Here is a 13,471-nt window from a genome sequence, read left to right as displayed (position 1 = left end):
TACAGATGAGTGAGATCACACAGCTCTATTTCTTATATTTATCAGACCCTGGAACAGCAAATTTTGATCAGAACCAGTTTCTGGCAAGGATGGTTAATTTGGATGAGGGTATTCAAATCAAAGTTAAATCTAAGTGGTTTTACTAGAGTTTTTCTGGAAACAAAAGGAGTTGTTTATGGCCTTCAAGATACACATACCATTCATATCTCACTGGAAGAAGTTTTATCAGTCAGGTTTATGATGTGAATACAAGCTGGACCTTTTCTCTGATCCACTTCCATGTCAACTGCATCAAAGATTATGGAGAATAATCTGCAAAAAGAATTACGAAGTGGTTGCCTAATTTTGGTATTGATGAATTGCTGACCACCATCTTCTCCTAAAATAACAGCCATGACCAATGGTTTTAATAATATTTTTTATCAGTTCATATATTTTCCACATTAGCTTCTGTAACTGTCCAATATGTATTTACATAAATGCATGATTTTCTTTTAGAAGTTTTCACTTCGATTGATTCTCCATTTGAAGCAAGATTTCCTTCCGATGTTCTTCAATTTCCTTAAGCAACTCTTCCTTTTCCTTGAAGTAATTCCGGAACCATGCTATATGTTCCACCTTTTCTTGAACGCTTAAGTATGGATTTTTGGAAAGTCCACAGGTTACAAGTTCCATGAAATGGCGAATTGATTCTTCCTTAGGGAAGTCTTCCAAGTATTTATCCAGAAATATATGATCATAAAATTCCGCATCATCTTCAAGTCCTAACAAAGTCAACCACAATAACTGTTAGATCACTGCAAAATTAACAGTTAAGCCGTTAGCCAGAGAATGAACACAGAAGAAGTTTAGTGGAATATATATCTTCCATATATACCATCCCCTTCCTTGCCACCACTATTTTGCCCCAGAAAATGTTGAAATTGCAAAATACATATAAAGTGGAATCCATACTTACAGTAAACTCACTTATCAATGGGACTGAGTCATGACTAACATGAATTCCATTGATTTCAGTGGAGCTACTCCAATCAGTTTTATTGAGTTATGTAATTTATTCCAGTCACAGAACTAATTTGCTTCACCAAGAATTAAAGATCCTCTGACCAAGTCACGAAATGCCTAGGAATTTTGTTTCATTAAAGCAATTTAGCAAAACACCAGAATTAGAAAATGCATCACTAAATGGCTTAAAAGCTTAAGTTATCCATATTAATTGATATCCCTTAACTTTAAAAAGCCAGATTGATGTTTAGGGAAGCTTTTAATGTTTAACGGACTATTGTATTTTAGTATTTTGTTGGAAGCTGCCCAGAGTGACTGGGAAAACCCAGCCAGATGGGCAGGGTATAAATAATATATTATTATTATTATTATTATTATTATTATTAATTATTATTATTCTTTTAAAATGCAAAACAGCTTTACAATTCAGTATAACAACTGACTAGTTAGGGGGAAGAAAGGCTTTTAAAGTATTTTGAGGCAAACCACTGCTCTGCTGCATTGCTCCTGGTAATTGGAAGTACTGTGTGTTGAGCTCCCTTCAATGAATGGATAAAAGATACGTACAAACTTGCAATACAAGAACGAGTTGCATACAAACGTAGACTAGCCATGGACAAATTTTATGATATTTGAAATTCATTTTTATAAACACTGCATTAGGTTAAGTTTAGGTTAACTACAATAATGTTGTTATTTTTTTACACAGGTGTTATTTTCTTTTATTCTATTCTTTTCATGTCTTATTTTGCCTTGTACGCTTATAATTTTATACTTCATATTTTCCCGTAAAGATTATAAAAACAAAACAAAACCTAGTATGAAACTTCCAAGAGCAATTCCTCACATCTTTGATAAATTAGTATGGTAAAGCCTTCCCCAGCCTGGTGCCTTCCACATATTTTGAACTACAACTCCCACCAAGCCCTGTTCTGGCTAAAGCTGATGAAGAGTTATACAGTAGTCCAAAATTTCTGGAGGGCACCAGGTCAGGGAAATGCCAAGGAAAGCAAAACCGGAAAAGCCAATAACTTTTCAAGGCACATACCTGCTTCGTTGTTGATTGGAAATTCCCATAGTTTCCCCTCCTTAGTCCACTGTATCATCTCCTCAAAGCCATTCTGAGGTCCTTTCTGACGGACAGCTTCTATTTCTTTAGCAAGCTCCAGATCCCAAAGTGTTGGTGGTGCCACTATTTACAAATGGAAACAAATAAGCCAACAAGCCAACATTTGCCATGCAATTGCTGCTGGCTGGAGATGACAAAAAACAATCAGGATTGCTAACTTTAACAAAAGCCAGAAGAGCTGCAGCTTCAAAAGTCTGTAACAGCTGCTTCTTTGTGCTGCTGCAATATAAACCCACTCAGTGGCAGATTTATAAAAACAAATTTATTCTCAGGTCATAATGTTAAAAACAAGGATTTGCCTTTTCAGCACATGGTTTTTTCCTCCTTTTTCTTTTTTAACTCAAATTCCTCTTTATCAAGCTTTTTCTCCTTTTTCCACAGAGTTGCCTGTACTTTACTAGCCTCATGACTGGTTGGATTAACAGAAATCACAATAGTTTCAGAATTTGGTATGAGAGGGAATGGCTGTTTGCTCGATATCACTGTTACTACCAGACTTTTAGGAGACATCTGAAGGCAGCCCTGTTTAGGGAAGCTTTTAATGTTTAATAGATTATTGTATTTTAATGTTTTGTTGGAAGCCGCCCAGAGTGGCGGGGTATAAATAATAAATTATTATAATATTATTATTACTATTATATGGAACAGGAGCACAATATAGAAAAAATTGTCATTGCTATATGCTTCAGTCCCAATGAAAGATCCCCATTTTCTCTGAATTAGGTCCACGATATATAGTACGCCGGCTCCCTCGACCAGTAAAGCGAGATGAGCGCCGCAACCCCAGAGTTGTCCGCGGCTGGACCTAACGGTCTGGGGTCCCTTTACCTTTTTTTATCTAGTTCAACATAAACGTCAAAGGACTTAATTACCCGGAAACAAAATAATGTATCAGGAAATTCATCCTTCTCTCTTCTAAGAAAGCTGGGATACAATTGGGCAGTTCTAGCAATACAGATTTTGTGGATTGTGAATTCCACATGTAAGCAACTGAATGTATTCAAAAGTGTGAAAGAGCTTGAGGGAGGTTGATGAGATGTCCTCAAGAACCCCCCCTAAAAAAAAAAATATCCCAGCTAACCCCAGAAACAAACCTTTACAACAACTTAGGATCAAATATTTGATAAATCATATATTTTTCCCCAATTCAGATTGGAGGGAAAAAACCTAGTATTTAGCACTTCTAGACAAATTTTATACACATTGTGTTAACTGTGTGTGACTAATATAAGAAAATTGGCAGCTTTCTTTGGCACAATCCTCTAGTAAATAGTAAAAAGTCCACTAAGTTCAATGAGCTTTATTTCTATTATGTACAGCCAGGATGGTGAACAACAGCTAACTGATGGCCCAGATTCTGAGCTCCCGCACGTCTTGTGGACCGGGGTTTGATAAGAGGGTGAGACCGCACACCCAACAATCACCTGTCAATCATTATGTCAGGTGACCCAACTTCAAAGGAAAGAGTTAGAAGCATGCTCTAAGGGTGCTTCCAATTCTTCCTTTGCAGCCCGGAATGTGCAGTGTTGACTGCAAACCCAGCTTTTTGAACCACATAGATGTGCGGCTTTAAGCTGGCCGCCCAAAACATACCAATGAAATCGCCACAAAGGTTGAGCTGCACACAAAGATTCACACACAATTATTAATTCTCTCCAGCATCAAAATTATTCGCTTTACAGTGAAGCAGCTTTGAGAACCAGATTCCATTAAGAAATTCATCTTTTCTAAGCTACGGAGACATAGCACACAAGCCACTTCCCTAGGACAACACTGTATTGCCACAGGTTGAGTTTTGTTATATTAAATTATCTTGTTTGCTTTTTTGTTCCGACTGTTTTTCAACTAACCTGTTTCAAGTGCTTCTTCTGTTTCAGGAGTAGGAGTAAAAATATCAAGTCTTCTCCCTGACAACAGTCCTTTTCTAGGTTAAAAAAATAGGGGGGGGGATATATTAAAATAGCAATAATAGTGTAATAGTGTTCTGGCTAGGGTTCCACTGGGAATAGCACTGTGAATCTGTATTGCACAAACCCAGGTGAGTTTCTAAATGTGATGCCAGAATATGCACTTACTGAACAGCCTGTTTATACTACTTTGTGTTCCTGCTCTTAATGAACAAAACAATCTCCTAGTCCTTATGACTACAAAGATGCACTTGCAAGTGCACAGGCAATGAATGATGAAACTTCAAAAAACCAGAGGGCTTGTTGAATAAGAAGATTCCCAGTGGTTGAGGGCAGGATTCAATGGTCTGCATTGTTCTGTACTCTCCAAACAAATGCAAGTAAAGTTATTTACCAAGACTACTAACATTTCAAAAGTTGTTTATAAAACTGTATTTAGGCCAAAACAGTGCTCCACTTCTCAGTGGTAGTGAGTCCAGAGCTACATAGGAATTTGTTATTATTTATTAAATGTATTACCTGCCCAGGACCCAGGGTAACTCGCAACAATCCAAAATTCAGCATTAAATAAATTTAAAGCAAACTAGTCACAGGAATAGGGTGGGTCCCCAAAACACATGTCTCATGTGTCAAAGGCCAAGTATTCATATAATGAAGGTGGCAGGTGTACCTCTGTAGGGAGGGAATTCAAGAACAGAGGAGCTGCCACAGAGAATGCCTTCTCCTGGTCAACAGCACCTAAACCTCTTAGGGCATTGGACTTCCCAAGAAGGCCCCTCTCTGCTGATCTTAACACCCAAGGGGGTTTGTAGGATAAGTCTTTCAGAACAAATGCTCTGGAAATCATTTGATCTCAAACTCAGCACAGTCCCTCCTACTAAGCATCTTTCACTGAATGGGCCAACTGGCATTTGACTATCACCATATAACCCCTTTTGAGTGTAACGAATATGCTTTCTATCAGGAAGTAGAATATGCCAAGGAACACTAGGAGAAGTACCTTCTCATTCTACCAGCAGGTGTTCTTTCAGGTATATAACCTCGTCCATCATCATCAAACCGAATTTGATTGGTTGGTCTAGCAGCATCCCGTGCCGGTGGCTTTCTCCCAATCTTCATGTTTGCAACGATGTTGCTGAAATTAAGATCAATGTCTATTAAAGTAACATGCTCAGTACAGCCCAGCAATACTCTTTTCACATTAACTACCTTCCTGTGATATTAAGTTACATTAAAAAACTCACATACATCCCGTATCACCCACCTGTTTCCCAGTTTAACAAAATAATTATCAATTTACAATATAATTAGCATGCAGTAAAATGCTTAAGGTTACCATTGACACCCCTGAACCAATCACCCACAGCAGCACTCCACTCCCTAAAATTCCTACTAGAACCAGAACATGGATTTCCTCCACATCCTCCTATGTCAACTGAGACATATAGATGTTACAAGGGCATGACTTCTAAAACATTTGGACTGCTATAGAGAAAGCCTTGCTCTTCCTCCCATGATGTTTTGTTTTCTAACAACAGATCTGAAAAGCTGGAGAAGGAAGAGAACATTCATGGGAAGAATTTTTTCCCCTAGATATGCAGATTGCAGACTTTGAAGGGCATTGTAGGTCAGTAAGAGTGTATTAGGAAGAATTCAGCATAGGGCTATAACAGTCATCCCCAAACTTCGGCCCTCCAGATGTTTTGGACTACAATTCCCATCTTCCCCGACCACTGGTCCTGTTAGCTAAGGATCATGGGAGTTGTAGGCCAAAACATCTGGAGGGCTGCAGTTTGGGGATGCCTGGGCTATAACAATCACAAACATTTAAGCTTGCCAGACAGAACAATACCCCCTTTCCTCTAACTGTGCCTTCGTTCTGGAGATTCTCCCCAAACCTCAGAACCAAGGAGTGGCATAGGGATGGGGGAGGGGAGGGGGAAAGCCTTATTGCACTAGCAAGAGCCCTCGCTAGCAGGACATGTTAGTTTAATCTTGTACACTGAATTGAGCATGGATGGCGACAGATAATCAGTGGAGCTATGCATGATTTTAGATGAAAGTTTCCTTTTATTCACGGTCATCCACTGGCTAGATACAATAAAACGGACTCTCTCACCAGTGCAGCTGCATCAACACAGTTTGACTTTACACATACTTCCCAACTTCTGAGAAGAATTAGTGCTTTACACCAGGCAAAACTTCCTACTTGTGAAGGAAGCAGCACACAGAACACTTTGAAACAGCCAATTCTCAAGTGTAGAAAGGGATCTAAGCCATACGTGATGGCATAGCTAGTCCTAAGCACTAGTCAACACATTCTCAAGGGTCATAAAAAGTAAAACTGCAGGAGTGACAAGCAGGCAGTGCCTCAGGCTTAGGCTCTACCTGGCTGGCTGGTAAGACCTGTAAATTACTTCCTCTCCAAGTGAAGCAGTTCAGGTAGTTCGCAGGCCCCTCATCACCCAATTGTTTCCAGTCAACAACAGCTTGCTGACTGCAATGGCAGCAGAGAAGTGAACCACATTTGCCACTATCACCACCATATCAAAGCCTTGCTGTGAGCCCTGCGGCTTGATCTGTGAGTTTCAGTGCAATATTCTGTTGCTCCTGTTCAAACCATTTACAGTGGTACCTCGGGTTACAAATGCTTCAGGTTACAAACTCCGATAGTACCTCAGGTTAATAACTTTGCTTCAGGATGAGAACAGAAATTGTGTACCGGCGGCGCGGCGGCAGCAGGAGTCCCCATTAGCTAAAGTGGTGCTTCAGAACAGTTAAGAACAGTTTCAGGTTAAGAATGGACCTCCAGAACAAATTAAGTTCTTAACCAGAGGTACCACTGTACTTGTTCATCTCACAATGGTAAAATGGGTTTCTGTGTATAGAGGTGTGATCGGGAGGGGTGGGGGAATAGGAGGCGCTGCACTTCCTTAATTCTTGCACAAAAATATGGGTGTCTGTGTAAAACATCCTACTGGTCCGTCAGAACACCTTGAAGCATGGGGGCACATGTCTTCTCTGGTAGCAGACAGTAGCACACAAATGCAATACAGGATCGAGAATGAAGGGGAGATTTAATTGTGATGGCTGACAAAAGTAAGCAGACAAGGACTGAAAAATGCCTCCTCAGTGGTCACTATTTGTAGGCCAAGGTGGTCACAAGGTAGAGAGAAGTGGGTTAGGAGGCAGGGTTTCGTTTAACGTGTGATTGCTAAACCACACACTGCATCTCTTCAGTGGGTATTTTGAGGGTAAAGGGGAGACCCTTCCTTCCCCTCCATAGGGAGTGTGGGAGGGAGAAGGGCAATGAGGGCAACTAATGTAAGGGCTGAATCTTCAGCAAACAAGAAGCAGTTGCCTCTTAACACATAGTTCAAACAACTGCAAGAGAGTCTGTAGTAAAAGTGTCAAGATCACAATGATCCAAGGTGGTTTATGATGATGAAGAGCTGTCTAGAACATTGGTAAGGATATGACAATTATACAGGATTTAAATAAATACTTAGGCAAAGAGAATGGGTTGAGGCACAATAATGATTTTTTTCCTCTGACAGTAAGCAGATTGCAAACCACGTGTACATCATTCTAAACATATACATACAAAAAGACTTTCTGGTTTGAATATATTTGACTGTAAAACAAAAACGTTATTGGAAAATGTTTAAAAAGAATACTTCTCCAGAAGTATCAGATTTGGATATCTAGATGGCAGCAAAAGCCAGGATACCACAGCATGATGTCTGAATGCTTCCCTTACTCAACAATGAAATGAAATTCAATCATTTTAGGCATTAGGTTTTGACAGTGGAAAAAAACAAGAGTGCTAGACTCTACTCTTGTTGTTGTCATCACTTGTGGTCAGTGTGATGACCAAATCAGAAAAAAACATCACAGTTAAGTTGACCTGGCAAGGATGGTACAGTTTGCTTCCTTCATCTTGTGGCTATCCGTGCATCTTTCTTGGCAGCCATAGTAACAAGAAGAGCAAACTCCTTTGAAATAAACTCTTCTTTCCTCCAAGCAAAATGTTACTGCCTTGCAACATGCCTCACTTTCTGTGGACAGACTAAACCTCTGAGCTGGAAGTCAACAAGTTACAGACAAGGCCCAGATTTCTTGCTTGCGGGGTGGGATTCATCAGATCTTTAAATCTGGATTATAAAGATCATAAATATCTTGGAATAATAACTATCACCTTTAATCTGAAGGCTCAGACATTCAGTATGTCTCCTAAATTCTAGATTTTGTTTGTAATGAAGCTCAACCCTTTGATGTTTTTGTAAAATGATGCCATAATTTCCACTGAGAGAAACCTCATTCCTCCTCAAAATTCTGCACTGTTGTTATTTCCATTTAGCAAACATTCAGTGCTTCCTGTTCTGCAAAACAAACTGATGGATGAAGGCTCTGTAGAGCAGTGACACCCACTGGTAATACATGCTACTACAAATGGAGAACAGCTTGACTTTAATTTACTGACAGAAAGCTCCCTTTCCAAATGGGGTTTGGTTTTTTTTTGTCCCTGCACTTTCACTGGGAAAACCTGCATTTTACCGCTGAAACAGAGCAAATGGCAAACCCTATTGCCGTTTGCTCTGATTCAGCAGTAAAATATGGGTTTTCCTAAGGAAAGTAAAGGGCAGGGACAAAAACCAAACCAAACTGTTTGGACACAGGGCTTTTAAGTGTGGACCTGTGCCCGGGAAGTGTAGCACAAAATGAAGTTCTGAATGAGCCCATAATTAAGAAGGTACAGCAGTGATCCCCTTATTTATATTTGAAAAGGTAACTGTCCCTTATGAAGGAGGGTTGTGCAATAGACCTAACCTAGCTAAAGGTACCCCTGACCGGTAGGTCCAGTTACAGACGACTCTGGGGTTGCGGCGCTCATCTCGCGTTATTGGCCAAGGGAGCCGGCGTACAGCTTCTGGGTCATGTGGCCAGCATGACTGAGCTGCTTCTGGCGAACCAGAGCAGCGCACGGAAACGCCGTATACCTTCCCGCTGGAGCGGTTCCTATTTATCTACTTGCACTTTGACATGCTTTCAAACTGCTAGGTTGGCAGGAGCTGGGACCGAGCAATGGGAGCTCACCCCATCACGGGGATTCGAACTGCTGACCGTCAAGCCCTAGATTCTGTGGTTTAGACCACAGTGCCACCCGCATCCCTAACCTAACCTAACCTACTTAGTACTTAAAATGGGATTGGTGGGTATTAACAGAGCCACTGTGTTATTTGATAGGGAACTCTAATGGAGAAGTGCCAAAAGATTTTGCTAACAGGCAAATATTTAACTTGGAGAAGAGCAACCAGTAGTGCCCAGTGCATCATTCTTATTACTGACAGTTAGGAGGGAAATAAGAGAATTCTAATAAAATTTGGGGATGTCATTGAGTTAGGAAACACTGCTATTATATCTTCCAAAGGCATAGCTTAAACTTTTTTGTTAGCCTTTCAGGTGCCACAAGGCACTGTTGTTCTTACTGCTAATATATAGTATCTGGACTGGAGATTAGGCACTATTAAAAGGATTATCTGAAACTGGGAAAAATAGAAATGGAATGAAATTTCATAGCACAAATGTGGTCCCCATGAGTATGGAGATAACCTGGAGTCAGGAGGAAAGAGATCTTGCAGTAGTTGCTTATAACTAATGGCTGTGAATCACGATTGTGATATGGCAGTTCACAAACATCATGCTTGTGACAGTTTCTCTTAAGACAGGAAGCAGCCATGGTTTTGAAATACTGACAAAGCTACTATATAAATTTGTGTTTAAATGTTGCTTCTCTTGAACAGGTAAAACAAAAAATAAGATGTTTATATTGTGTATTCAAAGCATTAGGGACACAGGTGGCGCTGTAGTCTAAACTCTAAACCACCGAACCACTTGGGCTTGCCGATTGCAAGGTAAGCCGTTCAAATCTGTGCAGTGGAAAGAGCTCCTGTTGCTTTGTCCCAGCTCCTGCCAACCTAGCAGTTTGAAAGCATACCAGTACAAGTAAATAAATAGGAACTGCTGCGGTGGGAAGGTAAACAGCATTTCTGTGCATTCTGGCACTCATCATGGTATCCCGTTGTTCCAGAAGCGATTTAGTCATGCTGGCCACATGACCTAGAAAAGCTGTCAGTGGACAAACGCCGATTCTCTCGGCCTGAAAGCGGAGATGAGTGCCACACCCCATAGTGACTGTACTTAACCATCCAAGGGTCCTTTACCGTAACCTATTCAAAGCATCATAAGAAAACCTAAAATTTCTATGTATAAAGCCACTTCTAGTCCTTCATCTCCAAATGCAGGGTACACATTTTAAAGCAAAACAAAGCAAATATCAACAACCTCCTTCACTTTGTTTTTTGACCAACAGTGTGACAAATATCACAATATACTATTGGGAACAGCATGTAGTTTGCAAACCTTATGTCAGTTACTTCTCCGCTTTTACGTGCATCAGTGACTTCCTTCTGCTTTTTCAGTAGTTGAACCAATTCTGAAACTGTCCTTTTCCGGTCAAAAGGGAGGGACGATGCAACAGTAGAGGCTGCTGCCACAAGCTCTGGATTCAGTGTCTCACTACTGGTACAATAACAACAACAACAACAACAATTATTATTATTATTTATTATTTATACCCCACCCATCCAGCTGGGTTTCCCCAGCTACTCTGGGCAGCTCCCAACAGATTAAAAACAGAATAAAACATCAAATATTAAAACTTCCCTAAACAGGGCTGCCTTCAGATGTCTTCTAAAAGTCAGATAGTTGTTTATTTCCTTGACATCTGATGGGAGGGCGTTCCACAGGGTGGGCGCCACCACCGAGAAGGCACTCTGTCTGGTTCCCTGTAACCTCACATCTTGCAGTGAGGGAACCGCCAGAAGGCCCTCAGAGCTGGACCTCAGTGTCTGGGCAGAACGATGGGGGTGGAGACACTCCTTCAGGTATACTGGGCCAAAACAGATTAAAAGAACAGGTGCTATTTTTTCTTTGCTCATTGTTTCCCACATTGTATTTATGCTTCCAACATTGCATTTATATGAAAATAGACACAGTTAGAAAAGCTACTGTGTAATTACTACGTTTTCTAATACTGCCTATTTTTATACGGCAAATAAAGTAGAAGAAAGCATGTTTTGTGGACTCAAGTTCGTAACTACCTGCTAAAATATCAACATGATCTCCCTAGGTAACCTGCAACCTTCCAGATATTGCTGGACTGCAACACCCAACATCCCTGACTACGGTATTGGCTATGCTGGCTGGGGTTGATGGATGTTGAGAATCCAACAATAGAAGAGCTTAACCAGGATAGCTCCTTTCTGCACTGCTGAGGTAATGTGGGAGATGCCCACTCTCAGCTTTTTCACACACCAGCATTGCCAATATCTAGGAGGATAGTTCATAAAGTATTATCTCTGACCAACAAAGAAGCAACTTTCTACAGAAAAACCAAAAGGGGGGGCATAAATGGAGGTCCCTCCTCTCAGCCTTTTACAAAAGTGGTTCACTCTGTCTGAAAGGGACAGAACTCAAGTCTATTGTTGCCCTTTTATCAAGCATTCCATATTTTTCTCTGGAAGTTGATAACATTCTTAGCTACACCTCCCAATGAATGAATGTACTTTCCAAAATCCATGTTACTTATGGACAAAGAGAATGAGACACACATCCAGAGATTTACCTCATAGCTTTGTCTTCTGTAGCTTTCTGGAACATGCTGCTTGTACTTTCCATATTTTCTGGCAAGTTTGTTGTTTGATCCTTAATCTTCTGGGCTTTCAACATCTGGAACTTCTTCTTTGTAGTGATTTCTACTTTCATTTCACTAATGATATTTAGCAAGTTCTTTTTTGTGGTTGCTTGCAGTTTCTTCTCCTGGTTTGGTGAAGTCTCTGTATCTTTGATATTGACTGGAGGAGTAGGGTCATCTTCTTTGGTACACAAAACAGGGCTGGTGCCTAAGTACTTGTGCGTCTTACTAAAAATGATATGGAAAGTGGGTTATTATTATTATTATTACTACTACTACTCATTTCTATACCACTTTATATTTTTAATCTGAAAGGGGTTTACAACCTAAATTAAAATATTGAATAACACAACACAGAATAAAACATTACTGAAGAAAATCAAATATAAAGCAACACAATTAACAGGAAATTAAAATGTTTTATCTTGAAGATTTCAAAATAAATCATTACAAAGCGGGTCAACAGCAGAATGCACATTTAAAACAGCATAATTAACAAGCGAATAAAATATTGGCCGGGGACCCAGGTGGCTCTGTGGGTTAAACCACTGAGCCTAGGGCTTGCTGATCAGAAGGTCGGCGGTTCGAATCCCTGTGATGGGGTGAGCTCCCATTTTAAGTACTAAGTAGGTTAGGTTAGGTTAGGGATGCGGGTGGCACTGTGGTCTAAACCACAGAATCTAGGGCTTGACGGTCAGCAGTTCGAATCCCCGTGATGGGATGAGCTCCCGTTGCTCAGTCCCAGCTCCTGCCAACCTAGCAGTTCGAAAGCACGTCAAAATGCAAGTAGATAAATAGGAACTGCTACAGCGGGAAGGTAAACGGCGTTTCCATGTGCTGCTCTGGTTTGCCAGAAGTGGCTTTGTCATGCTGGCCACATGACCTGGAAACTATACGCCGGCTCCCTCGGCCAATAATGCGAGATGAGCGCGCAACCCCAGAGTCGGTCACGACTGGACCTAATGGTCAGGGGTCCCTTTACCTTTACCTTTAAAATATTGGCCACTCAGAAATTCTATTGTACAACCTAAATCCCATGGCAAATGAAGACATGGTAGCACCACGTACAACAAGACTGCAGTGCTTGTGGCCCAGATTCAACCAACCCAACACATTAGTAGTGGAAGGCAGTGCAAGACCTTCTCCACTAGCACAGCATTTCCCAAACTTGGGTCTCCAGCTATTGCTGGACTACAACGGCCACGATTACTATCTGGCAGTACTAGGGATGATGGGAACTGTAGTCTAAAAGCAGATGGAGGCCCGAGTTTGGGAAACGCTGCCATAGTACAACAACAATTTATTATTATTATTAATAATAATAATAAAGAGTCTAGAGCAGCATCCGGGGGGAGGGGAGGGGAGGGGAGACAGACCCTGCACATATCCTGAGGGAGAAATTTTGATGTCCTTGGGAAAGGAGTGCCGAGTCTCAGCCTCCCCAGGTAGGGAGTCGCCTTCCCACCTGCCACAGCCGTACCTGCCCCAAGGCACGGCCCTCTGCAGCCAGGCTCCCGGGCGAAGGCCAGCACAGAAGCTCCCGGGAAGGAGAACGCTCCTCCGCCACATTGTTCCCCAGAGCAACGAGGAAGGAGAAGAAGCAGCCCGCTCCCCCAGCACTTCCGGTCCGCTCCCGTTAACCGTCCGCCTCTTAAGACACTTTCGGAGTAAAGC

The 13,471-nt window shown here is 41.3% G+C and overlaps 1 protein-coding gene across 4 annotated transcripts; it reads right to left on the bottom strand.

Moving 5' to 3' along the window:
* Positions 1-404: 404 nt before the first annotated feature.
* Positions 405-13,426, bottom strand: MRPS31 (mitochondrial ribosomal protein S31). 4 transcript variants are annotated; one of them, XM_035110211.3, is made up of 7 exons: positions 13,263-13,426; positions 11,729-12,025; positions 10,465-10,623; positions 5,042-5,176; positions 3,985-4,058; positions 2,054-2,197; positions 405-764 (listed from the first exon to the last, which is right to left on the bottom strand). In XM_035110211.3, the coding sequence occupies exons 1-7, from the start codon at positions 13,364-13,366 to the stop codon at positions 505-507; spliced, it is 1,173 nt and encodes a 390-aa protein (XP_034966102.1). In that variant the 5' UTR covers positions 13,367-13,426; the 3' UTR covers positions 405-504. The 4 variants fall into 4 exon arrangements, with proteins under 4 accessions (XP_034966102.1, XP_034966103.1, XP_034966104.1 ...); XM_035110212.3 differs by having other exon boundaries at positions 10,465-10,620; XM_035110213.3 differs by having other exon boundaries at positions 13,278-13,426.
* Between the last annotated feature and the right edge of the window lie 45 nt (positions 13,427-13,471).

This window comes from Zootoca vivipara, chromosome 3 (assembly GCF_965207765.1).
Source record: "Zootoca vivipara chromosome 3, rZooViv2.hap1.1, whole genome shotgun sequence".
Lineage (NCBI taxonomy): Eukaryota > Metazoa > Chordata > Lepidosauria > Squamata > Lacertidae > Zootoca > Zootoca vivipara.
The sequence above is the reverse complement of the archived record's forward strand: the minus strand, read 5'-3'. Positions and strand labels throughout refer to the sequence as shown.